The sequence below is a fragment of the Aythya fuligula genome, chromosome 1 (genome assembly GCF_009819795.1).
Source record: "Aythya fuligula isolate bAytFul2 chromosome 1, bAytFul2.pri, whole genome shotgun sequence".
NCBI classification, from domain to species: Eukaryota; Metazoa; Chordata; class Aves; order Anseriformes; family Anatidae; genus Aythya; species Aythya fuligula.
Window position 1 is genome coordinate 136709471 of NC_045559.1, and position 26722 is coordinate 136736192.

Here is a 26722-nt window from a genome sequence, read left to right on the forward strand (position 1 = left end):
TGTACAGGATAGCTACAGAAATCAAACCTTTCTCTAGAAAGTAACTAAAGAAAACAAGCAAAAGACAGATCAAAATGAACTGATTCAATGAAGAGTTGTTGCACGTGCACTAAGCTTTTCCTCAAAACAGCTTCTGGAGCTCCTCCTGAGATCAAGCAGATCTCCACAGAGCTGTATCTTCTGATGGGACAGAATCTGCTGCCCCAGCTTGGATCAAATGGGTCACAATGGTTCAGTGAATCCAGCACAGCTTTGGGTTCTCATTTAAATAACCTCTAAAATACAACTTGAGTTGGGCTTTCCATACCGCTGTGGTATAATCAGCTCTTGCTCACAGGATAATGAACTATATAGTTCATGGAGTTGTAGGAGACAAGAATAGTTTGGTCAGGGTCCAGGTTTGTACAAATCCAGGAAACACTGGGAGATCCCCTGCCCTGTCCCATGGCACTCTGTTTTCACACAACCATGTCTGTCAGCTTTTTCCAAAGTGCATCTCACTTGCTCACATGTGAGAAGCTCTTTTTGCCCTGCCTGCAGCACGTGCAATAGAAGCAGAGGGAAGAAGTGGACAACTTCACTTCCACCTGATCAGTCTGGACAGGGTTTGGACAGGACCTGGCTCCCTGCAGGGGTGCTGATGCCATTTGGGAAAACCCCGTACTCAGGAGTCCCTTCAACCAAGCCAACAGGGACCCCAACTCCTGGCAGAAGCTATTGGAGTTACAGTGAAAGGTAACATCAAAGGAGAAAACAATCATATCTGACAAATATTGAACGATAGGGAAGAATTCACAGTATGGCACCCAAAATTACTGATGTCTCCCTTCCTTATCTCTCTCTTCCATTTCTGGAGCAAAACTACAAGTTTCTGAAAAATAAACTTCCTTAAAATAGTGATGGCCTATATTAAGACTAAGATCTACTCCAATTGTTAAAATAATTTCAGTGAAAATAATGACTGAGTGGTGTATGCTTCTGAAAAAAGTCTTTAAAATGAGCTGCCTACCAAACTGGCAGAAGTAACTCACTGCACACCTGGACCCAGAGCATTGAAAGTGCCCCATCAACTTCAAGCTTTGCCAAATGATACCTTCCTAATTTCTTCTTGTAACTGGAAGTTTTGTGGGTTTTTGTTTGTTTGTTTTCAGTTTGGCTTTGGACAGCTCAGACTAGTCCATGGAGAGTTCAGTTTTCTATCTGAAAATTTTGGAAGGAAGAGTTAGTTCGATTCACAAACCACAAATAACACTGCCTCTGTTTAAAAGACAAGTGTTTTAAATGCAAAACTTCCTCTTCCCACATCTAGGTAGTGCCTTTAACAGTCTCATTCAGTTCATAACACTTTCGAATGCTGCAATTTTCTTCACTTTTAAGTGTAATCCTATTTTCCAAGAAGCAAGGTTAGGGTGAGAGTCTCCTGCATGAATCCTGAGAAGCCAGTGTCAGCTTTGGTGTGGGAAAAAAACCTGCACATCTTCAGCAGAGGGAGAAAGGTCAATAAGCCACGTTTGACCTCCTAGAGAAGAAAGAGGAGGTGAGGTGAGGGTAATGCAGCCAGGAACCTGAGCAGGTATGCACAGCACTGAAGGCAGGGACAAGGATTTCATACCTGACACTGAACAATACAGACCACAAAGAGACACAAGAAAGCTGACAAAATGTGAGATTACTCTAAGTGGGGATAGAAACTCAGGGTGAAGAGAAGAAAGAGAAAATCTGAAAGGAAAAGAAAAAAAAAAAAAGAAGAAAAAAAAAAACTAGGTAAAGACTTGGAACAGGAGAAGAAGAAATAAGCTGTGCATTCAATAAGAAGATATGGAAAGCAAAGGGAAGTCCATGCCTGTGCCAAATGTGACCTCTGCCAGGTCATTTCTATGGAGCATCAGTTTTTAGTGCCATAGGCCATCCTGGTAGCTCACATCCTGTTTGCATCCAGACTGTGGGTGGTCACCATGTTTTCTGCATTCATGACTGAATGCAGAGCAAAAAAGTCCATAGACACCTTTTAAATATGGCTGCGTATTTTATTTTCAGTGCATAAATGGTGTCCTAAAGACAAGATAAAAATTTGTGACAAAGCAAATGGAAGCAGGCCAGCAAGGATCTAAAATCGGAGCCTGAATACTACAAATAAGTCTGATCACTAAGAAAATACCCTGGGGGAAATTCCACAGCAGAGATGCAGTCCAGTTCCAGGCATCACACTCAAAATATGTATTAAAATCTGACATATCATTGCTGCTCTATCACTGTATCATGACGAGACAAAACGGGAGTCAGGTCTGCTTCAGGAACAACGCAGACACAAAAATCCAGAGCTGGCCATCAGAAAGCTCAAAAGCACCCTAAGCTTGAGCTTGAAGCATTTTATGTGAAGTCACAAAAAGATATCAAAATGTAACACATTAACTTTACCTCTCCAACCTATCGTATAGCAATATCTTCAATTCCAATCACCTTCGCAAGCATGGGTTTAGAAATCCTCACACAGATGAATTCTGTAGTTCATCGGACTTCTTGTCAGAATTACTACAAGATGCAAGCACTTCTCCATTGTTATTTTTTTTATTTAGTGTTAGCGTTCAAGCAGCAAAGAAATTCTGGGGGATCCCTTTAACGCCCAGGCCTGTTATCTGTTAAACAAAGAGAAAAAAAAAAGTGAGAGGGAGGGAAGAAGGAAGAGAGGAAAATAGGAAGGAGGGAAGGAAGGAGATAAATCTCTGAGCCCAATGGAAACATTCAAATGTACAAAAATATATCATAGCAACCTATCCCTATATCAGGGGTCCCCTGCTTCAAGAAGAACCTAGAAAGAGTCATTACATGGAGTCCTTTGGAAACATTTACCATTAAGATCTTCAAGATTATCAAGCACCACTCATGACTTTTGCTAATTTACACGGTATTTGTGACTGTTACATGTGGTACTTAGCTCTGTGTTATCCAAACAAGCCATAGTAACTTTTAAATTACTTTGCCCGTACAAGACAAATGTGAGTTTTAGAAAATATCAGTTCCCTTTTATAGCTGAAGAACTGAGGAACAGAGATTAAATTAAAAAAAAAAAAAAAAAAGAAAAAAAAAAAAAAAACAAGGTTCATGATGATCTTTTGGTCTTTAGTTTTCCTGTGACCTCCTAAAATTGTCTGCTTGAAAGATCTATCATTTCTCAGCCATGGGAAATCTGTTCTGGATGCCCTTTCAGTTAGGAGGTCCCAGATCCCAGATTAGATCCCTGTCCCTCCTGGAACATGTCTTCATCCTATTGCCAAACTGATAATAAAGTTTAATTTTTTTTCCATTTCCCCTCACTAACAGCCCAACCCTTTCATGTTATGCTCAACTTTCAGTGACAGTAATTGCTGTTTCAGAGGAGCATTTTATTCTCCCAATTCCTTTTTTGCTAATGGACTGCAAAATGATGAGAGAAAAAAGCTTTGCATTGAAGAACCCTAGACAAAAATATGAGTTATTAATTATTTAAAAGGTAGCACTTAACAGACTAAAAAAGTCCCCGAATTTTGGGGATGGGGATGCAACTTTTTGCCCTGGTGAATGTAAGCATTTAACTTTTAAACTAGCAGTCTGTGATGTAAATATTTAGATATCCTGGCACAACTGAAAACTGAGATTTAAGGGAGAGGAATTTCTGAAACTGACAAAATTATAGTAAGAAATAGGAGTGACACCCAGTTCCTCCTTACAGTATATTACAGAATATGCTATACAGACATGCAAGTATAGGAGCTGTGAGGCCTGACAGGTCTGATTTAAAAAAAAGGAAAAAAAAAAAAAATCAAAACCCATCACCTTGAAAATCTTTCCTGCGTGAGGCTCCTTGGCGAGGGTGGCGTCGTCCAGGCCATCGTAGGCAGACGTCACGTACATCTCTGCATAGTCTTTCCCACCAAAGCAGCAGGAGGTGATCCTCGGCGTCGGCAGCCTCACAGTTTGGATTCTTTTTCCTGCAGGGAAAAAAAAAATTAAAAAATAAAAAAGAGACTGTTTCCCAATTCCCTTTTTGTAGGGAGGAGGCAAACGGGAAATTGCTGTTAGTGAAGGTCAGGCCATGTCCCCACAAACAAGGTGCCACCAGGGCAGGCCTCACCCGTCTCCGGGTCGACACGGATCACTCTCCCGGCATCGATGCAGGCCACCCAGAGCTTCCCCTCGGCATCAATGCACATCCCGTCGGGCATCCCCTCCTCCTCCTCCAAGCAGTACACGAGCCTGGGGCAGGCTGCGGGCAGAGGCGCGGAGCTGGGTGACCTGGGCTACCGGTGCCCAGCAGGTCCCCACCCGGCAGCTTCCCTGCTCTTGGCAGCAGGCAAGCTCATGTTCTGTGAGAAAAAATGTGCTGTAAAATTCATATCGTGTCGGCATTTCTGAGCACTCCTGCCCTGTACCAAGGGGCGAGGACCAGAGGCCCTGTCCCCATGACAAACCTCCCAGGCACAGCCGCTTCTCCTGGGCTGCGGTGCTCATGGCAGTCTTGTTGTGGGCGATGCACCCCACGAATAATGGCATCTCTCCTGGGTATAGATCAAGGACTGGACTTATTTTCATGACCAGCAAAGCCCCCTTTTTTGACTAGACCCAGGAACCATGCTTGGCAGGCTGGGCTGTGGTGCAGGCCCTGCAGTCACCGCACCACCCAAAAATGCAGGCACCAGCACTGGGCCAAGCCTGGGGAATGCATCCTCATCAGGATTTTGTATTTGAGAGGGAAAGTTGTGTTATATCTTCTTTGGAAATCTTATCTCCTAAAATCTTAGAGGAGAAAACAGAAATCTGAGTAATTGCAGTTACTTTGTATGGCTTTCACCCATCAATTCGCCAGGTTCACACAGATGACAGTACAGGGAAAGGCAGTTCAGCCTCTTAAATTCCTATGGAGCATAACAGGTTGAGACAGCACAAAAATACTCCACACAGTTTTAAAATGACACTACATCAGTTGTGCTCTCACTTGAATTTCCTTTTCGCAGATATTACGATAAAAAATCTTTGTCCAGAAAATGACTTGAAGAGAAATTTGCCAAACATCTGCAGGCAGCCTTAACTTTAGAATTAAGCTTCAGTCACAATGATTACTTGATTTTTTAAATACATTTCTGTGATATGCACATGCTCATTCTGTATTGGCAATTATGAAGCGAATACAGTTGAGGCATTCCAGTAGATGGCACTCAAGAGTAAACAGCATCACAGAAGCTAATTCTCGGTATAAAAGGCTTCGTCCCTGCAGCTCCTTGGACAGGTCTAAATATGAGCCATCTATCCAGGTGAAAATGCCAAAGCTGAAGGACTGTCAAAAGATGGCTCACCAAATACACCTGCACCATACCTAAATTTGAGAAAAATCATGATCAGCCTGCTGAGAGATACGAGATCTGTCAGATAAATCACAAGATACTACACACCCAGGTCTTGCTGCAGAAAGAGCCATAATGCTACTTGTCACCAAATTTAGAAAAGTGCATGTACCGATCTTTCCAGTGTGCACATCATAGCTGAAGGCATGCACAGCGTATGCCAGGCTGTCGATGTGAAAGAAGGTCCTGTGGTCCAGGGACCAGTCCAGACCATTGGAGATGTCCACCTGGTCTAACTGTTTTATTACCGAAAGATCAGGGAAAAGAGTATAGAGAGCCCCTTGTCGTCTTGCTCGGACCCCCGGCGCTGTCTCTTCAGCCATCGTACCTGAAATGAAAGCAGGAGTGTTGATTAAGAAGCAGCTTGCTCCCACAGGAGTGACTTCCTCATGCTCCATCAGAAACCTTTAACTTTTAATAAGAAATCCTAGCACCAGATATTGTTGTTATGCTCTTTAAGCTTTCATGGTATGTCCTGCTATTCATTTGATAGTGAATGCCTCCTTACAATAGCATGTATTTCCCAAGCTGTCTAAAATAGGAAGAAAAATATCTCCATCCCAAGGTGACAAAAATATCTCCATCCCCAGCGACAAAGCAGCTGAGCTATGGAGACACTGCAAGGACAGAGACCTTGCAGAAATGGGCCTGGAGAGGTCCTACACACCCGAGGATGGCAAAGACCCCACAGGAAACAGCAGGATGATAGAAGAGGAGCAAAATGCCCTCTTCATGGCAATGAGAACGGGACTAAATGGTGCAGTAAGACTGGTGAGGTGGAGACAAGGAGCAGTCCAGGAGAAGCTGCCCCTGGGGAAGTGATCCTGGCCAAGAGCAAGGCGAGTTTCTGCATCTGTGTGGTTTCAGTCGTAGGCACCAAAGACAAAGAAAGCCACAAGACGCCAAGTGCTGAGGTTTTGCTCACAATGAGAGGAAGCAAGGATGTAGGCAAGTATCATATGATCTTGTTGTTGCTATTTATAGGCTACTTTTATTATTTAGATGGGCTGTGACCTTAAAATACAGGTGCTGTATATCACAAGTGAAGAACAACAGAGGTGAGATAATATTTTTAATTAATTTATGCCTCAGTGTTGCATTCGTTATTTAATTTCTGTTTCACTCTTATAGAAGTGAATCTTACAGATTCACCCTTCTCCAAGGAGAGAGCTCTGAAATATATTAAGACCCCTAGAGGGAACATTTACATTTTCTTTCAGTTGGGGCAATCTGTTTCTATTGGTCTCCCATTTTATAAGGTTTCTTGAGTTTGTTTTACAGCATTTGGCCAAAACTGCTGTTGAAATCATTGATCTGTCACACACAGCTAGGAACAGGTATACAAAGAGGTGTACTTTATCTTCTCTCCTATTCTCATTCTAGTGACACGTGAGCCCTAAAGCACAAACAGAAGCCAAACGAATTTGCTGATTTTGGCAAATTTGAAATAAGAGGATGTGGCTGACTGGCAGGGCCATTTTCACTCACATCAGTTGCTCCCTGCTCCCAGCGTGGATAGGAGGAAAACCTCAGGGGTCCCTATCTGCACTGCAGCCAGTGGCAACAGCCCCACTTGCTCTGCCAGCACCTTTTCCTATGGGCTGAGCAGTGCTTGCATTTGAAGGCTGCGAGCCTCAGCACCTGCTTTGGTCTAGGAGCCACATCCTCCTCTGCACCTCCAGAAACCTTCCCACCCAGGTAAGCCCTTTGATGGCTTTCCTCTGCCTGCACAGGCAGACTTTTGGGAAACACCATCTACTAAGTAGAAGCGGAGCTTTCCTGCCTGGTGGCCCTTCTGGGCAGCCTCTGCCCTCATCTAGATCAAAGGATCCAGCACCACTTATCCGCCTCTCCTGGGTGACTGGAGGCTGAAGCAGCAGCCGAGCACACTACTCACACGATGGCTTGCACTGGCGGCAGTGGGTTTTGTGGGGAATTCAACAAAGGAATCAAGAACCTGGAATAAAGTGCACTGTGTACAACACACCCTCGTTAGTTCCTCTTTGCTCCGGGGAAAATTTCTGCCGGTGACTTACCAGCAAAAAACCTCCCCTTTGGATCCACTTTCCCATCATTGAACCTGTTGTTGGGTTTATCCTGCTCGAGCTCGAGGATGGTGGTGACCACCTGGGTGTCCCAGTCCAGAAAGGCAAACCGTTTCCCCAGGGCGATGGCGTAGCCCCCGCACTGCCGCAGTGCCACCGAGCCGACGCGGGCATCTGCGGGAAAGAGGGATGGGAGACGATGGGCACCTCTGGGGCCAGCAGTGGGCCCTACCCCACCCCACCCCACCTCATTGAGGACTTGATCAGGGCATCCCTGGCCCAGGAAAGGCCGAGCTGATGCCAACAGAGCAAGGCCAACGTTTCTGCAGATGTCTGTAACATCCTCCCCTGAGGAGCACAGCTCGCCATCTCTGTGTTCTCCATCTCTCTCCCCGTTCTGTGCAGACACAGCCCTTAGGACCACACCTTTTCCCCTGCAGACCTGGATCAGACTCACGAGGCGGAGCAGCGAATGGCCCTGAAGGCAGCGGCCCCTTACCCACAGCCACGCTCTGCACCTCGCCGGTGGCCGCGCTCCAGCGGCAGACTTTCTGGGAGTTAATGTCAACGTAGACGAGCGCGTCCTCCCGTTCCTCCCAGACCGGGCACTCTCCCATCCTGTTCTTCTCCTTCACCACGGGTTCAATTCTGATGGAGGAGCACATGGCCTGAGGGGAAGAGAGTCAGTAACAGACTGCGTGAAAAGCTCTCGCTCTGGGGAAGTTTGTAATGACAACGCTTAGAAGTGGGATTTGTGAACGGCAAAGCCCCCAAATCCCACAAAATGGAGTGATTTAGGAGGCCCCCGTGACATCTCTGTGGCCTCTCATCCTACCCTAGCACCTCCTGGGCTGGGACTGGGCTCAGGAAGCCAAGGCTCCTCCTGAGCAAACTTCTCCCAGGTGAGAAGTGCCAGGGAAAGCCCAGAAGACTGCAGGACAGGACGTGGGCAGGAGCTGGGCATGGTTGGGGGAAGCCTCATCGCAGAGGAGAGAAGTTCTGCCTCATCAACGCAGATGTGCTAATTATGCTCTGTACAATGCCACCTGCAGGCTGCCAGCGCTGTGGAGCTCCCATCCTGGGTCCCCGCTCCCACAGAGGGCTGATCCCTCCCCAGGATCCTTTCCAAAAATCCGTCTTGTTTGCATCCCTCTGCCCCACATCACCCCATATTGCTTCCTCGGGGCTTGGCCGCTGCCTGGCGCTGGCCCCACCTGCGATTTGAGCAATAACTTCCACAACTCAGCTGTTACAAAACAAAAGGGGCCCCGGTGGCTCCCTCATTCAGCGCTGATGGAGACGCCGCCGCTGCACCCGCCCACCAGAGATGGGAGAGATTCCCTGGGAGCCAGCCAGTTCCTGACACCATGTTCTTCCTACAGCTTGCTGCCTCAGTGCAGGCGTTGTTTCCCAGCAGGTGAGTCAAGGATAAGATTTGCAGATAATTAATTAGCACTAATATGCTTCAAAGTAAGCGGGAAGAGCCAGCAATCACCAGGAGTGAAAATGCTCGCACATGGGAACCAGGGACTGCTCTGTTTTCTGCACAACAAGGCAAGGCTCAGACAACACAGCTTTTATTTTTCCCCCCAGATCACAGAATCACAGAATCGTCTAGGTTGGAAGAGACCTCCAAAATCACCGAGTCCAACCTCTGACTTAACACTAACAGTCCCCACTAAACCATATCCCTAAGCTCTACATCTAAACGTCTTTTAAAGACTTCCAGGGATGGTGACTCCACCACTTCCCTGGGCAGCCTGTTCCAGTGTCCAACAACCCTTTCGGTAAAGAAGTTCTTCCTAACATTCAACCTAAAACTCCCCTGGTGCAACTTAAGCCCATTCCCCCTCGTCCTGTCACCAGGCACGTGGGAGAACAGGCCAACCCCCACCTCGCTACAGCCTCCCTTGAGGTACCCATAGAGAGCGATAAGGTCGCCCCTGAGCCTCCTCTTCTCCAGGCTGAACAAGCCCAGCTCCCTCAGCCGCTCCTCGTAGGACTTGTTCTCCAGGCCCCTCACCAGCTTCATTGCCCTTCTCTGGGCTCGCTCAAGCACCTCGATGTCCTTCTTGTAGCGAGGGGCCCCAAACTAAAACTGTATGTATCCACCTGTCCCCAAAAATAGCGTCAGAAGAACATGCTGAGGCCACACAGCCAACACGCAGGCTAGGAAGTGATTTTGCACACCTGCATTATGGGATGGGGTGGTAGTTCCTCAACCTCATCATTTTTTTTTGCCCAAGTGCCACGTCTACATACCATTTATATGCAATATATGCTGAGCGTCTCCGGGTCTCCGCTTTGATACCAGCCACAATGGCCAGGCTCCAGCATAGAAATGCTCAGGTAACACTGGCTCTGAAGTATAAATGAGGCTGTGTCACGAGGTGCCAGCAAAAATGAACCCTCTAAAACCTGTTAAGCCGTGCTGGAGCTGGAGGAGTGAGTTTCTGTGGGGCTGAAGTTTGGTGCCGTGTGGCTGCAATATTTTTGACTTGATGCTCAGAGACTTTTAACGCTGCCCACACCGTGTCATTGAGCCATGGTCTGGTGAGCGGAGACCTACTCACCTCCGTGGGATCCCCCTCCTGCTGCAGAAAAGCGGGGCCAGCAGATAAGGGACCACAAGGCACTGATTCACAGACCCATCCCAAGGCGCACGCACCCACCTCATCACCAGCTGTTTCATATGGCACCAAGTCCCACCACCAGTGATGAATCAACCCCAAAAAGTGCTGTTCAAAACACCCCGGGCTCATCACCTCGAGGCATCCTTTTGCCCCGCATCTTCTTTTGCGGCACCTCTTGGCTTGCTGGCCGCAGCACCAATGCATCAGAGACAAGCATGCAGGAAAAACAGCAATTCCAAGCAGAAACCACCAAATCCTGCCATGTGCTCCCCAAAGAGAAATACAAGAGGCTAAAAATGTCACAGTCACCCTGGCTGCATCCACTCTGCACAATTTTATTGGCATTTCAGACTCCTGGAATTGTGCCTAAAGCCCGTACAGGGCTGATGGGTGTCACTGCCACGCTCTCCAAGTTACACTATATAAAGTTGTCACGGTTTGGAGGCTGAGAAGAATACGGCAGCCCGTGCAAACCAAGGAATTTTAAGCACATTTTCCCTGGGTCCAGCAGCTGAATACTTCTCTCAAGCCGTAGGGCACCAATGCGACACTCGGCAGCGAACCAAAACACCACACCTGCCGAGGAAAGCCTTGCGAGACCTGGGCTGCTGCCTCTTCTCCAGCAGTGCTCCAATGAACCCGGCTGCTGCTTGGGGAGCCGCTTAACAAGGCGCAATCGCTGATGCTATCTGCGGCCAGCAGGTAACCTGCCGCGCTTCCCCTTCAGTCAGCAGGCAGCTGAGCAATGAGGCACGCACCAAGCCCCTCCTGAACGGCCCGGCTGGCAGTGCCAGCAGCCAGGCATGTGATAGGGAAAAGCCCTGGCTCAGCGCTTTGCTCCTGTCGTGAGAGCAGCTGAGGAAAACAGGCGTTGCACCACGCGTGTGCCCCGGGGATAGCCCGCTCTCCCCAAATTTAGGGGCAAATAAACGTCTCGGATGATAAAAAGGGCAGGTTGATAAGACACAGGGGAGGGTTTTGTAGCATAAGTTGCTTTGAACGGCGAGGGAAGATTATTCCCGTGATGAAGCTGTGCTATCACCATCGAGCCTTGGCTCCCGCTCCCGGCCGTGCCGCCGGCTGCCCCGCGAGGTGCCCAGCCCGGGCTGCTGCAGCTCTGGGGCCTTGGGGTGCTGGCAGGGCCCGTCCCGAACCAGCACAGGAACCAGCAATGCATTTCTCTGCCTGTGTGAGAACCAAGCAAACACTTTAATTTGGCGCTCACGTGGCCCACGGGATGAAAGCTTCTCCCAGATAAGCAAATAACCGCATTTGACCCGGGATTATCCCGACGTAGTCATCACCTAGCCAAATGCAGAGATTAAAAAAACCTACGGCCCTAAGCCAAACTCCAGCGTTTCTCAGCAGAAAGCTGGCAATCCTTCCCACCCAAATCCTTTGGCCAAATCCTTTGCCAAATGCCTGCGTTTCAGGCAGCGCGGTCGTGCCAGAGGTAGGGACCAGCCGCGGGCTGCCCTTGCACTGCCACCCAGGCTGCCGGCACGGCCCCTCCATCTCTGCCCACCCTCACAGCATTTGTTCCTTCTTCCCACCTGAATTATAACTTTAAAGAAAAAAAAAAAAAAAAAAAAAAAAAAAAAAAGTCTTTTTTTTTTCTACAAAAGACATCCCAAAGCATTTTTTTCTAAAGGAATTTCAGTGGAGAAAACCATGCTTCCCAGTCAACTCTTCCTAAGGTGACTTGAGTTACTTCCTCTCCACATGCCGTGGCGGAGTAAAATCAAGTCATGCAATGGGAAGAAACACTCACCTGGACACAATAAAAAAAATATATAGTGTGAAATCCCATGCTGATGAACAGCTCGGAGGCAACCCCATCGGCCGTGCCAGGCTGAGCGCAGATCCCACCCCATCCTGCACCATCTCTTTGGGTTCTTCTGATTCCAGTCCCACCAGCTCCTGGTCTACTGGTGCGGCATCTCCCACCCCACCTACCATGCGGACATCCCCCCTGCCTGCCTTCCTGCAGGCTGCTCTCAAAGGCTGTGTGGACCTCAGGGACAAGCGGTGTGACCCTGCAGCAACAGGTGCACGCTTGCTCTCACCCAGCCAAATCACTATTTTAACAATTTCCTCAACTCAACACCACCACACGCTTCACCCGTTTCTAACTTGGCTGCTTTGCAAAGCAGAAACAGAGAGCTAAGTTGGCTGATGGCAGCCACGCGCCCCTGTACCTCTGTCTGAGGGCTCCCCAGCCCTCGGTGCTTCCTTCTGGGCTGGCTCGCTCCCCTCCCGCTGCCTGGCGCTGCTCCGGTGCCGCTGCTCCTGCTGCTTCTTATAGAGCCCAGGTCTGTCCCAGCAGCGCGGTCGGGGGAGTGTATCGGCGCGCCATACATATTAACGCAGCATTTAAACACTGCTGCTCATCTGCTCTCACCCACGGGCATGCACTCAGACAATAGGGCTGCATTTGTTACCGCCACCACGCGAGTATTTACTGAATCTGTCACTGCTCCCCTTTGTCACCGCTCCCCAGATTGCCCTGCTGCAGCTTCTTCTCCTCGAGCGTCCAGCCCAACTGTTCTCTCCCTGGAAACCTTCCTTTGCATACAATTTGGCCGTCTCCTGCCCTTAAAGCCATCCTCCAGCCAGCCAGTCATCTTCTGCAGCTATCATTCCCACCCTCCTGGCAACAGCAGCAAAGGGTAGAGCTAATGAAGACACGGTCATTAAACCGTCCAGACGGGCACAGGTGTAGCTACTCACCCCGGCAATAGCCCACTCAACGGCGTTGCCCAAAACTCCAGCGAAGGCTTATCTCCTTGTGGTTTCGCCCTTTTGTAGGAAGGGCCTGGTCCCTCCCTGATCTTCAGTCAGGAAGAGCAGGAGCTCCCTGGGCGGTCAGTGCCGCCTGCTTTTATGTAAGCAGAGCTCTTTTGCCTGCGAAGGATTATTTGGGATTTCTCCAGCTTGGCTGGGCATAAATATGCTTCACCCATGACTATAGATTTTGGTCACGAGGATGAAGAAAACCCCTGAGGGCGCAGCAGCTGCTGCTCCTGATACAGCCTCTCCTGTCAGTGCGCTCTTGCTCAACCCCAATTTAAATCAGCACCAGTCCTTGCTCAGAGAGGTGCGTGCCGCTAATAAGGCAGGGATTAAACAAAAGCCAAGAAGCCTCCCCACGGAGGGAGCCGGCAGGGAAAGGCTGGGGAGCAGCAGCTGCTGAGCCCGTCTGGGGACTGGGTGCTCCATCACGAGATCCCAGTCAGGCCCCTGGGGTGCTGCAAGGGCCACGGCCTCGGCCCCGCAGGCTGCGTGGGCCCGGTGGGTTTGGTAACGCTGCAGGAACGGCTCTGCTGGCACAGCTGGCTCTTCCTCACCTCTCGGTGCCTGTGAAGCCAGGGGCACGAAGCCCCACGGGTGATCTTGCAGAAAGGGGAGGTGGTGTTTCTCCCTAAAATCCCTGCGTGTCCTCCCCGGGTCTCCTGGGTGCCTCTTGGCTGGTGATTTTCCACATCTTTGTTTTTCCGAATAAGCAAGAGACACAGACTGAAGCGCAGGAACCTCTGCAGCATGATGGCTAGGGTACAGGGAGCTTATTTCTGCCTGTGTCTGCTTATTTTCCGCTGCATCTCCGGCCACCCATTAGCCTTCAACCACAGCTGCCCTACAGCACAGCTCCCAAGCTGCCGCTATCACTAGGTTCATGGCTTCGGAGATCACAGCCCTAAATTAGCCACACGCTCCATCTCCCTCACCTCATACGCCCTCACTGCTGTGCTTTGAGTTTACCTTGCCACATGTAAAGCCAGTGGAGGCATGGTGGACGCTCGAAGAAGCCCCAGCTTCCTTCATCACCTTGCTCCTCACCTTCTGCCCTGAAGTGAGCTGCTTAAACCTCCTGCTCTTCCAGCAGATGAGACTTACCCCCCACACACTTTAGTGAGGGAAAAGGGTTACTTGGACGCCCCTTGGCTGAAAGCAGCACCAAGGATTTGGTGTCATCCAGCAGCCAGACAGCTGCTGAGTCACCCCCTGCACGCTCAGGGGGCTTGGAGACACTGCTCTGGGAGCGTTTGGTCCAGTGGGAGGGAGGGAGGTGCACGCAAGGTTTTATTTAAAACACACGTGGCCAACACCACCCAATGCTTTTTATCGCCACAGATCTCCCCAAAACAGGACGAGATCTTCCAAGGATGGGCAAAGATGTGGTTCGATTGTGAAGTTATTATCTGAAACAAAGTAAGCAACATAATGACATGCGGTGGGGAGAGACGATGGGCTCCAGCCCATCAGTTAATTTAAGCACAGCCACAGCTGAGGGCTGTAAAACCATAATGTAAAAAGGAAGCCGCAGATGCCCAGCAATCAGTACTGATGTTTCTGTTGCTGGAAACATCATGGGACAAATGGATATTTTATGAGAAACTCCAGAAAATATGTGAAGGAGTCACTACGAGTAGTTTAATCAATATATCAATGTACTATAATTGCAAATGAGACAGAAGAACAAGGAGTAAGAAGAAAAGATACTGAAACAAATGCCATCAGAGAAGAAACTTACAATATTCAATAGTTTATTAGGATGAGTCTTTTTACTACAACAGAAAAAAATACCATCAGATATTTAAAGTAACAGAGTTTAAAGGGTAAAAAAAAAAAAAAAATGATTTTAAAAATATTTCACGTATTTCATTAGCTTTTCATCCTTTCCTGATGAGATATTGTAATCGTGTCATGGCTTCAAAGCAAAAGATGCTGAACACCCACATAAGACCTTCTGATTTGTCTTGCTTCAGCCAGTCTTCTGGACTCCATTCTGAAGAGTGTGCATTTAACCTGCAAATGCATACGGCGGGATTCCTTTCACCCCCAGCCCAGTTATCTGTCAAAAAAAGAGGAAGAAAGAAGATAAATGCAATGAGTCACCACTGCCAAACACTTGCTTTTCTTTCAAAACCAGGCATGCTCTGATTTAGAAAAGGACCGTGTCCAACTTGACATACTGCTGTATGTTGTATACTGCAGCTCGTCACAGCCTGGAATTTCAACCTGTGCTCCTTCTCTAAAGCTAAGCAACCACAGGCCACAGTCTGTTCCTCAGTCCATCGTCCATTCCCCAAAACCCTCTTCTCAGATACTACTACGCCTTAATTCTGCACTTTACAATGTAACTTTTGGTATGTACCTATATGGAAGACTAGGGCTTTGAAAAAACAATCCCAAAGTGACATTTTTTAAAGAGAGAATTTAGTTAGAACTAAGTAGAATGTAAATAAAAGCAGACGTTTTTATCTGCCATTGTTTAGGACACAAAACATGCCATGTTTCTTCCTGTAACAGACAGAAAACTCCCTCTTGGGCGGGGGAGCAGCAGAAAGAGGTGATGGCACAGAAACTTTGCAGTATCAGCTACGGTATGCCACATATTGCAGGACCTACAGGGCACTTCTTGGTCCATTTTACTTGCTAGTATGAATGTGACCAGTTAAACATTTCAAATCGAAAAGCATTTTCAAATCTCTGAATACATCTGTATCTCTCCATCTGCAACAGGAACCAAGGATATGAAGAATAGCTTAACGTGTATTATTGATGTCTTGATGACCACCCTCTTCCCGCTTCCCACCGCTCCGACTGGTTTGTTGTCTAAGGGCAGGAGGAGAAGGGCCTTGTGAAACGGGAGGGGGAAGAACCGTTCACCTTGAAAATCCCACCAGCCTGCGGCTGCCGTGAAAGCCACTCTTTATCCATCCCGTCGCGGGCAGAAGTCACATACATTTCGGAATAATCCTTTCCTCCGAAGCAGCAGGAAGTTGTCTTGTCAACAGGAAGCTTCACAGTCTGGATCCTTTTTCCTGGAGAAAAACACTCATGCTGCTTCTTGTTTGTCTGCTTACAGCAAGGGATTTAAACAAATTCTTGCAAATAACCAACGTGGAGTCAGGTGCTCCACGAAAAGGAATCCCAGGGCCGAGGGAGGGCTCCTGCTGTGCCTCAGCATACTGATGAGCACGGCGACAAAGCAGGCAGACTTCTGCAAACCACCTTGTTGTTGACCGTGTATCACTTGACAAGTTTCAATCTCAGTTATCACAAATGAATCCCGCCCCAAAACCCAGCGTGTCCTCTAATTAAATGCTAACATCCACAGCACAGACATCTACATCTGAGCTCATCATCTAGGCTGCCCATACAGGCAATGGAAATGGGATTTAATTCCTCCTTAAAACAGGTCACATGAAACACGCCCCAGACCTGCTGACTTCTCTATTTTAACTACAAAGGAAGCCTGGAGCGAGCAGAGCTCGTGCAACTCTCACTACGCCTCTACCGCCTGAAGTTAGGGAAGATTAATTCCTAGAAGATTTTCTTGCAATTTCAATAGCCTTTCAAATTAAGCTTGCATAAAATAGGGATCATGGGACACGTCTGAAGTTTACAGAAAACTCGGGGCAACCATAAACAATATTATGCACTTATTATACAACAAATAACTACCATCCTAATGACAGTAGTAAACAGAGTGCCCCTGGCACCAACCAGCAGATTGCTGAGGCACTTCAAAGCAAATTTTTCTAAAATTCCTCCCAAACCTGGGCAATATAATAATGGCTCGTACTCATTATGCCTGCTTTATTTACCTACAATTGACTTTCTCTTTCTGGAAGTACACTAAAGCACATGAATACAAAAATATTATATATTCATTTTTGTATTCATGTGATCGCATACAAAAAATATGTCAAATATGTGATCTCATACAAAATACGTGATTTCCCTGGCCCCTCATTTATATGTGCAGAAGGCTTGGTCCCTTTACAGCAACTGACTGGTCCATGGCATGTTGAAACAACGGGACAGAAACTTTGACAATGGGAAGAAGAAGAAAAAGAAAGAAAGAAGAAATGGAAAGAAGAAAATGGGAAGTTTGGTCCACTTAACACGTTGTGAGAAGTTTTTGGTCTGCTCCAGAGCTGGGCACTATTTCCCAGGACGTGTTCATCAAAGTATCTACCCTTGTCTTCCCTTTTATGTGTCCCAAACCTTTTGCCTCAGCCAACACACTGTGCCTTGGCCTTTTGCAATGAGCGGTGAAGGTACAAAAGCACAGCCCAAATGGCTTCACCTGTACCAGATCACCAAGCAGTGCACAAGCACAGGGCCACACTACCGAGCTGCTGGTGCAGTCCTGGCACAGTTTCAGCTCAGACCCCACCAGTTGCTGCTCTCCATGAACAGTTCAGGCTCTGGTTTGGTGTGGGAAGACAGCTTGGGTGTGCAACATAAGCTGCAGGACTAAGGGAGATCTCCTGATCCATTTCACTTGCTAGAAGGAATGTAACCAGTCTATCCAAAACTCGGGGCTGAGAAGGACGAATGGAATTGCCTTTGTATTGCTGAATGCCCTGACACATGGGCTGGGCACTTTTAATTTGCCTTGCTTTTAACTCCAAAATAAATGAAAGAAAATAGCAAGCCAGCAGCGGCGAAAGAGCCTCTTGTACGTAATAGCCAGGGAAGTCTGACTTTGGGATTCCTGGTGTTGTATAACAAGCTTATTTGGCACTGACCCACCCACAGCGGCCAAAGTAAAAAACAAAAGTAAAGAAATAAAAAAAGTCACAATCACAATCAGTGTAATGGTGGTCAGAGTGTCAGAGATTATAGACAGATCTGGTTACCTCCTTTTTTCCCCTAAGAAGAGCAAAATATATAGAAATACATAGAAAACTGGGAGAGAGCAAGTCCTGTCCGCTGCCTGGGAGTGACGAGGACCAAAGCGAGCTCCAAGGCGATGCTCCTGCCAACTGGCACCCGCAGCACTTTGTGGTTATCCAGTCAGCTGGAAGTAGAGGGATTACATGGCTGCATGGGTTACACGGTGTCTTATACAACACTCCAGAGGCCACCCTAGAAATTGGCTGACAGCAAGTCTGGGCAAAAAGGAGCAAGAATGGTATTCAGAGAGAGAAAATGTGCTGTAGGAGAAGAGGCATGAGCCCCTGAGATAAGGGGAGAGACCCTGACTGTGCTTGCAGAGACGTCTCAGCAGAGACAGCCTGGAAGATGTTGTTTACAGAACTCTGAGATGGGCGTCATCTTCCTGGAGATGCAAGGAAATCTGCACCTGAGAGATTTTTCATGGAGTCATCTTCAAACCCGTCTGGTTCACCTCCCTAAGCAGTCACAGTTCCCTCGGAATTGTGCAAAGTGCAGATTTCACAGACTACTTCAAAAGAAAGAAGGCTCCTTCTGACGTGGACACGCAGCCTGTGAAACTTCTTGCTGCTGTTCACCGTGGGTGCTCAGGGCTTCACGTGGTTGAAGGGAGACAGGACAAGTTCATGGATGAGAAATGCACTGGCAGTTAGAGGTGCACCAGACATCACATCCAGCTCAGGAAGACCCTGACATGAAAACAGCAGGAAGCTGGGAGAGCATTAAGCTGTGTACCCCACCTCCCCTGTTCTTACACTCTCCCTACATATCTGCTTATGGACACTATTGTTATTAGCTTTCCCCTAAAAAAACACCTTACCTCCTTCCAAAAGGGTGCAGGAAAGGGAAGAAAAATGAAAAAAAAGAAGAAAGTGAGAGCCTACAAGGAAAAAGGTACAAACAGGGAACCGGGGAGGAAAATGGTAAAGTCCAGTGCTCTGTGAGGGCATCCACAGGGCTGCTGGAGCTTGCCCAGGTGTGCTCTGCCCTCTAGGAGGAGGGACCAGGAACAGGTCCCAGAGCTGCTGGGATCTCCCAGCTGAAGCTTCATCCTACCAGGCTTGTGGAGCAGGCTCTGCAGGACAGGAGGAAGTCCCGCAGGCTGGCAGGGCCTTGGATGGGTATAAATAAAACGGCGATGGGAAAAACACTGCCTGAGCCTCAGTTAAGAGGCTCTGCAGAATTTGGAAGAGGTGGCAGCCTGACACGTGTGTCGGGGTCTGCAGCGTGCTGTGGCAGGGGCACACACCAAGGGAAGCTGGCATCCCTGAGCCTGCAGCCTCACAAAACCCCATTACTTCTGTTAGGGCAGGACCTGGGTTCAAGAGACCCCAAAAGCAGCTCGGTGCAGCCCATGCTGTCTGGAATCTGTCAAAACCAAGCTCCCATCTCGCAGACAGCGTGGTGCAGTCTCTCTCTCTCTTTACAAGTGTTTATACCCAGACTAAATCATGCCTGGCAGACCACCAAAGTTGAAATGGGAGCAGCAACACGTGACGGGCTCAATAATGTCTTGGGTGTGCCCAAGACACATTACTGTGGGAACGATAAAATGCCACCGAGTCTATTAAATATACTTTTATGGTTTCAGTTGCAAAACTTACCATGTAAATAATTTTCAATCATAAAAAAATGTTGCTGGCATCAGTAGCATGTGCGACTTGTATTAACTTTAGTAAAATAGCCCAAAAAAACACCATGCTAAAAAAAAAGCAAGACTTGAAATGGCTTAAGTCGTCTTTGAAATTTTGTGGCTTATCTGTATTTTTCCAAGTCTCTTATCATCAATATGGTGAACACTGGACACAAGAGGATGCTAACTCTTTGACGGATGCAAGAGGATGTCATCACGGGTATCTGCTATTAAGCCTCCATCTGGGTTTGATAGCATGGCTGAGCTATTTGATAGGCAACCAGAAGTCTTTGGATCATTTGCCCTTATCTTTATGGCAGACTTCAAGTTCCCAGACATAAGCTGGGAGTACCATACAGCCACAGGGAGGAAGGCTGGGGAATTCCAAAAGCATGCTGAAGGTAATTTTCTGTCACAGGTACTTACTGAGGAAAAGTGCCCCTCCTAAACCTGTTGTTTGAGAACAGAGAAGGCCTCATGGGATAGGTGACAGCAGGTGGCCTCTGAGTCGGAGGACTGTGACAGGAGGAGCAATGTCTTTTGATTTGTGGCCACCAGAACTGTCTGTAAGGGAGCAGCTGTATCAGCTGAATGTTCCTAAGTCCACGTGGCCTGATGGGATTCACCCCAAAGTGCTGAATGAGTTAGCAGATGTTACAGCTGGGCCAGCCTCAACGATTTACCAAGGGTCTCGAGAGGCTGCAGAAGTCCCTGCTGACTGGAAGCTAGCCAGCGTTATACTGATCTACAAGAAGGGTATGAGAGAAGACCTGGAAAACTACAAACCCGTCAAAGCTCAGTCCCTGGAAAAGTCACGAAGAAGATGATCCTGGGTGCTATCAATGGGTATTTAAGGAGCAAAGCTATTATCAGGCTTAGTCAACATGGGTTCATGAAGAGAAAACCCTGGCTGAGTAACCTGATCTCCTTCAACGATAAGGTCACCTGCTTGGTGGATGAAGGGAAGGCGATGGATGTAATCTCTCTGCATTTTAGTAAGGCCTTTGATGCCATCCCTCACAGCATCCTGGACAAGTTATCAACTGTGAGACAAACCAGTACATGCTGTGTGGTGTTGGTGCGGCCTGACCTTCAATACTGTGCAGTTCTGAGCTCCACAACATGAAAAGGGATGTTAAGGTACTTGGAAGTGTCCAGAGCAGGGCAGCAAAGCCGGTGGAAGGGCTGGAAGGCAAGTCCTATGAGTAGAGGCTGAGGACACCTGGGCTGCCCAGCCGGGAGAAAGGAGGCCGAGAGGCGACCCCAGGGCTCTCTGCAGCGTCCTGAGGAGGGGAGTGCAGAGGGAGGTGCCGGTCTCTGCTCCCTGGGCACTGGTGACAGGACACGCAGGAACGGCACAGAGCTGTGCTGGGGGGTCAGGCTGGGATTAGGGAAATCTCTTTACTATGAGGGAGGTCAAACCCTGGAACAGGCTTCCTAGAGAGGTGGTTGCTGCCCCTGCCTGCCGGTGTTCAGGAGGCATTTGACAATGCCCTCAGTAATGTGCTTTAACTTCTGGTTAGCCCTGAAGTGGTCAGGCAGTTGGACTTGATCATCTTTGTAGGTCCCTTCCAACTCAACTATTTATTCTATTCTAACACATATAATGGCAATCCCTCTCAGCAACTTTATCTTTTCCAACATAACGGAGGCTTGGAACAATGGCTTATTTATGAAGCGAACTTTTAGGAGCAGAAACATAAAACTGCTAAATAAAAAGAGAAAAAAAAAAAGAAAGAAAAAATAAATAATTATTTAAAAAGAGAAGTCGTACCATTTCTGTATGGAGGAAAGAAAAAAAAAACATACTCCTTGCATTTTTTTTCTTTGTTTGAATTCTGCAAAATTCAAGTCCACCCTTTGCAAGGGCTTACCTGTCTCAGGGTCAAGACGAATCACTCTCCCACCATCGTAGCAAGCTACCCAGAGTTTGCCTTCCGTATCAATGCACATCCCATCAGGAATGCTCTCCTCTTTTTCCAGTTTGTATACACTCCTGCGGTTGTCTGCAAGATAGAAGAAAAAATACAACAAAATTACACAATGTAGTTCCTTTTTTTGATGCTCTTTTCTAGTGCACCGCTCATGTTCCCTACTCACAATATCAAATAAGCAACTGAATAAATTAATATTATATACATATATTCAGGACGTGAACTATGTATTCTAAAGGTAGATTGGACTTTTCCAAGTATGAGTTGCTTCCAGTCAGAGAAACTGAACTTTCAAACAGAAAAGACTTTCAAAACAGATTGCTGGAACGTGCCAATAATCATTGGTCCAACACAAAGCTGACCTTCAGATATATAAACTGAGAGTTTATATAAACAGAGAGTTAGGAAAAGCATCAACTTCAAAGGCACACTGTCAACTTAAAAACAAATAGTTCTATCTGAACTTTTATCCACTGTTATTAAAGAAAATTAAAACCAACTTTCCAACATTGTTTATTTTATGCTCTGACAACTTCAATGTTTCTCATATGTTGCAATACTTTTAATGAGTTTCCCTTGTGCTCCTAGGAATTATCAGATTGCCCACGGAAAAAGAAGGGGGGAGACCACACCACTTCCTAAAGAAAAATTCAATTGTAAACCAAAAAACATAGCAGAGGCACCAGGACAAGATGCTATACCGAAAATAACTCTGAATTCACACTGCTAAAGCTAACTAAATTTGAAATTTACAGGGCTCTTTTAAAGCGAAATTCTGCAGCCCATGTATTCAAAAGCAATTTCTTAGTCCAAGTCACTGGAATTTTCTTTTGCCCCAGCTTGTAGAAGCCCTTAAGGGCGTGTTTTGTTTTGTTTTAAATAAATGAAGGAAGAAGAGCTTTGAGTTACTGCTCTCCAGTTGTTGCTTAGCTCTGTCTGCAGGATCTTTATTTAAGAGCTGAGGTTTAAAAAAACAAAATAGGGTGAAAAAAAAATCTAAAGAAGCATAGCAGAGGTATTGCAAAAGTCAGACTCATGCAGCCACGGAAATCTACCCATCTGCAAAATCTAACAAGAAACACTTTGCCCTTTTTACACAGGAAGATCAGATACGCATCATGTTTAATAACAGCACTCCAGACTACTACTCAAACCCCATCATGCGATTTAAATATTTTATAATGTTAGCAACAGCTTCTGACTAGTTTGAGATGGCAGCCTATGTGGGCACAGACGAGTTTTGATATGGCTTCTGCTCCTTTGTTCTACAGAGGATTCTGAAGAAGTGCTCTCAGATCTCAGATCAGAATTCATCTTCTTGGTAATAACCACCATGAAAACCAACACCACAATCTTCAAGCACAAGTGCGTATTTTAAAATAGGACGATTCATACCAATTTTTCCAGTTTGGATATCATAATCAAAGGCGTCCACCGAGTAGGACAAGCTGTCAATGTAAAAGAAGGTTTTGTGATCCAGCGACCAGTCCAGCCCATTAGAAATGTCCACCCGATCAAAGTGCTTCACTACGGAGAGGTCGGGGCAAAGTGTATACAGAGAGCCTTGGTTCCTTTCCAGCACAGCGGGTCGAATCTCCTCAGCCATCGTACCTGTGTGGAGACAACGGGGAGGAAAGCATCTTCAGAGTGAGCGGGCTCTCCCCAGGGTCTGCAGAAGGAAGGGGGGCTTCAGAAGTTCAGGGAAGAAACTGAGTTAGAAACAAAAGAGAAAGGCAGATTTCAGAAGTGCTGCACTTAGCAGATTTCAACACAGAGCCTTTGTTTTGTCTGTTGAACTGTGACAGAAGTGGCATGCAGTGTGACTTCTGCAAAATGCTTTACTCGGTCACTCAGAAATTAAGAAAGGTGAGGGCAGCATTTATCTTCCAACACACCTGAACAGCCCTGAGCAACCTGCTCAGAGCAGGGTCAGGTACAGCAGGTTGCTCAGGGCTATGTCCAGTCTTCAATACCTCCACAGATGGACACTCCACTGCCTCTGGGGGCAACCTGTGCCACTTTTTGACTATCTTAGTAGATTACCACTAAAAGAGCTTTCTAACATTTAAACACGATTTCCTTAATTTCTGCCTATGTCCATTCCTGCTTGTCCTGTCACTGGGCACCTCCAAGCAGAACCTGGCTCTGTCTTCCCACCAGGTACTCGTACCCATGGACAAGATACCCTGACCCTTCTCTTCTCCAGCATTTCTGCTGGCTCTTTACGAGCAATCAAAACCAGTACACCAACAGGGAGGAGACAAAGTCAGTGCCTTAAACTAAGGGGGCTCTAAATCGCAGGCCTTTTTTTACAAAAATAGTTCTGATAATATGTTGGCCAGGTGATATAAATGCATTTCTAAATGGGATTAAACTCTGCTTGAAGACAAAAAAAAAAACAACAACTCGCCTATAAGCTACAAATATATACGTGAACTATGTAGTTCGTATTTATATGTATGTATCAACTCTGAATGAACACTTACTGCATCTACAACCGATCGCTGCCTGTGGTCTGTGAAACCCAAGGGGAGGAGCGGATCAGCAGGGAGCAGCAGGAGACAGGCAGCAGACCCAGCGTACCTGCGAAATACCTCCCCGCGGGATCCACCTTCCCGTCGTTGAATCGGTTGTTTGGTTTATCCTTGTCCACGTGCGCGATGGTGGTTACCTGCTGCTCCTTCCAGTTCAAAGCAGCGAACCTGGTGCCCAGGGTGACGACATAATCCCCCGATTTCCGAAGGGCCACGGAGCTCACAGGAGCATCTAGAAACAGGGTGCGATGGACAAGAGGCATGTGCTATGAAGACATTTCTTTCCTACCCAGTTGCCGCTCACTTTAGACACGCAAGCAGTTCACTCTGGACCACAGGCATGAGAAACAACCCACGAACTGCACTGCGACAGGTCACGATGCCGTGCAGCTCAGACATGCCTCCAGCAGCACCAAAAGCACACTTGAGGAGTGGCAGCGCTGTCCAAGGGTTAAAGCAAAGCAGAAAATTGGGAAACGCTCCACGGTTAGTTTACACTGTTATGCAGTAAAACCTCAATTGCAGGTTATTATAAAGGAATTAGTTTAAAAAAAAAAAAAGAGAGAAATGTGCGTGGAGATAGTATTTCGGCCTCAATCAGGTGTAACGTAAGGAATAACAACTTTAAATAGAGCAATAAAATCTGGGGGTAGTATTTACCAGATGAGATTTAGGAACGTGCACGGGACTGATCACCAACACTTTAATTAAAAAATAAATAGATAAGTAACATTTTTTGTCTTTATAGCTATACAGAGGTGCAATTAGGTAACAGTTTTACTGAGTGTGAGGAAAACCTGGAATGGTGGGACACTGCCAGCCGAGTAACGGAGGTTTTTAGGAGCTGCCCCGAGGCAGAGCCCGGGCAGCGCCTTACCCAGGGCCACGGCCTGCAGCTGCCCGCTGCCGGGGCTCCAGCGGCAGGCCCGCCGGCCCGGGATGTCGACGCAGAGCAGGGCGCCCTCCTTCTCGTCCCACACCGGCGACTCGCCGATGCCGAAGCCGCTGCTCACGACACACTCCACCCTGACGGACGACATGCCTGCGGGGCGGCACGACATGGCACGACACGACAAAAGAAAAGCCCCGGACCCGCGCCCCCCCCCCCCCACGCCCCATTCACCGAGCCCTCCCCGGCCGCTCCTCCTCCCACCCACCGCGGGTCGTTAGAAATATAATAATAAAAAAAAATAAAGTAAAAAATAAAAATAAAGTAAAAAATAAAAATAAAGTAAAAAATAAAAATAAAGTAAAAAATAATAAACAAATAAATAAAATAAACTGAAGCGCCCGCCGCGGCCCTACCTGCTGCCAGCAGGGCGCCCGCCGGCCCCGGCCGCCGCTTTTATGGGGCGGGAGGCGGGGGCTGGGGGGCGGCCGCGCTCCGCCGGGGCCCGGGGCCCTCCCCGCCGCCCCACAGCGGGCCCTGAGGCTGCCCCCGGCCCCATGGGGGCTGTGGGATGGTGGGCTGGGCTCCGTGGCCATGGGGAGCCTGCGGGTGTTGTGGCTGGGGTGCCCGGCTGTGCTAGTGCCAGCGCCCCATGACGTGGTGGATCACCTTGGGGCTTGGGTCCGGTCGCCCCCGGGGGGATCCATGATGTAAAAGTGGCTTCTTAGCTCCTCACAGACCCTACTTCTTCCTGCTGTTGAAGCACCCCTAATGGGTTACCTCTGTCCGTGCAACAGGCACTCACCCCTTGGATTTCAGTTGGCTCCTTTTCTTTTTGGGAAGCTGACGGGCGACACAACCTCACCACCACGCCGTGTTTCATGCAGGCTTCCCTCAGAGTAACACCGACACACTGCCTATCAGCGTACTGTCATCGTGCCTAAGCACTTTGGCTTTTTATTTTACGGGCTTGTGTAGCATTACTGCAGCCCATGCTAAGCCTCAGTTTTTCTGTCCCCGCTGTGGTGTCATGTAACGCACCGCAGGGCTTCAGCCCAGACCTGAGGCAAGCGCGTTAGCACTGCCTGCCCACACAGAAAGCACCCGTCCAGAAAGGCCTGCAGCAGCTGGTGGGCTTTTGGTTGTTTGTATACAATTTACAAGGAAAGAAGAGATTTTTAAAAATGAATAAACAGAATTAATCTGTAATTTGTAAGTACAGTGAAATGCATTGCCACTTTTTAAAAAGCTCAGCCATGCTGGCTGCTCCCCTGGTGTCCTTGCATGCCACGAGGCCATTTGGGATGTGCAGGGCTCACGCAACATCTTCCTGACATCACCAAGGAGAGATGCTCACACCCGCAACCCACCCGGCGGAGCTCTGCTCCTTGCTGACTGCGACATTTGCCAGCATGGTTTGGAGGCATCAAAACAAGCTGTGTGTTGGCACCCGCCTTGGGAGAAAATTAACAGCTCCTACGAGCTCCAGGTTACAACACAAACTCTCTCTTCTGCCGAAGTGACAAGGATTTTTGAACTTAGGTCTCTGGTTACACGGCACGGTACTCCTCTCTTGTGCCTGTGCTGTAATAGCTAACCTGGCTTGCTGGAAGGTAAAAGGGGGAGGAATTCACGGGTTCCTTCATTGATGAATGCCTTCTGAGTGCTTCTGGCAGCACAGGTTTACCAGGGGAAGGAAGAGGGCAGGGAAGGTGGCTGCCGAAGGCTTCCCAGCCGGCAGCTGCTCCCTGCCATGTCACAACCACCACATTTACCACACGGCGAGCGATAAGGAGCCCACGGCTTCCCTGCGGCCTCCCAAGGGGAGAGCTGTGGCTCAGCGGGCCCACCTTGTATTCATGTGGCAGGGCTCCTCACACACTTACTCCTCCAGTTTGACAGGAAGCAGGGGAAGGGGAACCATGGGGCTCACAGACCCCCTCCCGTGCATTTGTATTATCACAGCCACTAATAGCCTGAGGAATAG

General features: G+C 48.0%; 2 protein-coding genes across 3 annotated transcripts; both read right to left on the reverse strand.

Annotated features, from left to right (window-relative positions):
* Nucleotides 1–2578: 2578 nt before the first annotated feature.
* On the reverse strand, nucleotides 2579–13844 carry LOC116496513 (regucalcin-like). Its single transcript, XM_032199714.1, has 8 exons — nucleotides 13816–13844; nucleotides 10633–10777; nucleotides 7923–8091; nucleotides 7415–7597; nucleotides 5491–5706; nucleotides 4112–4243; nucleotides 3814–3968; nucleotides 2579–2629 (listed from the first exon to the last, which is right to left on the reverse strand). The coding sequence occupies exons 1-8, from the start codon at nucleotides 13842–13844 to the stop codon at nucleotides 2579–2581; spliced, it is 1080 nt and encodes a 359-aa protein (XP_032055605.1).
* Nucleotides 13845–14632: 788 nt separating this feature from the next.
* LOC116494510 (regucalcin) lies at nucleotides 14633–25642 on the reverse strand. 2 transcript variants are annotated; one of them, XM_032196430.1, is made up of 7 exons: nucleotides 25541–25642; nucleotides 24724–24888; nucleotides 23896–24078; nucleotides 22708–22923; nucleotides 21253–21384; nucleotides 15727–15881; nucleotides 14633–14908 (listed from the first exon to the last, which is right to left on the reverse strand). In XM_032196430.1, the coding sequence occupies exons 2-7, from the start codon at nucleotides 24884–24886 to the stop codon at nucleotides 14858–14860; spliced, it is 900 nt and encodes a 299-aa protein (XP_032052321.1). In that variant the 5' UTR covers nucleotides 24887–24888; nucleotides 25541–25642; the 3' UTR covers nucleotides 14633–14857. The 2 variants fall into 2 exon arrangements, with proteins under 2 accessions (XP_032052321.1, XP_032052329.1); XM_032196438.1 differs by lacking the exon at nucleotides 25541–25642 and adding an exon at nucleotides 25152–25178.
* Between the last annotated feature and the right edge of the window lie 1080 nt (nucleotides 25643–26722).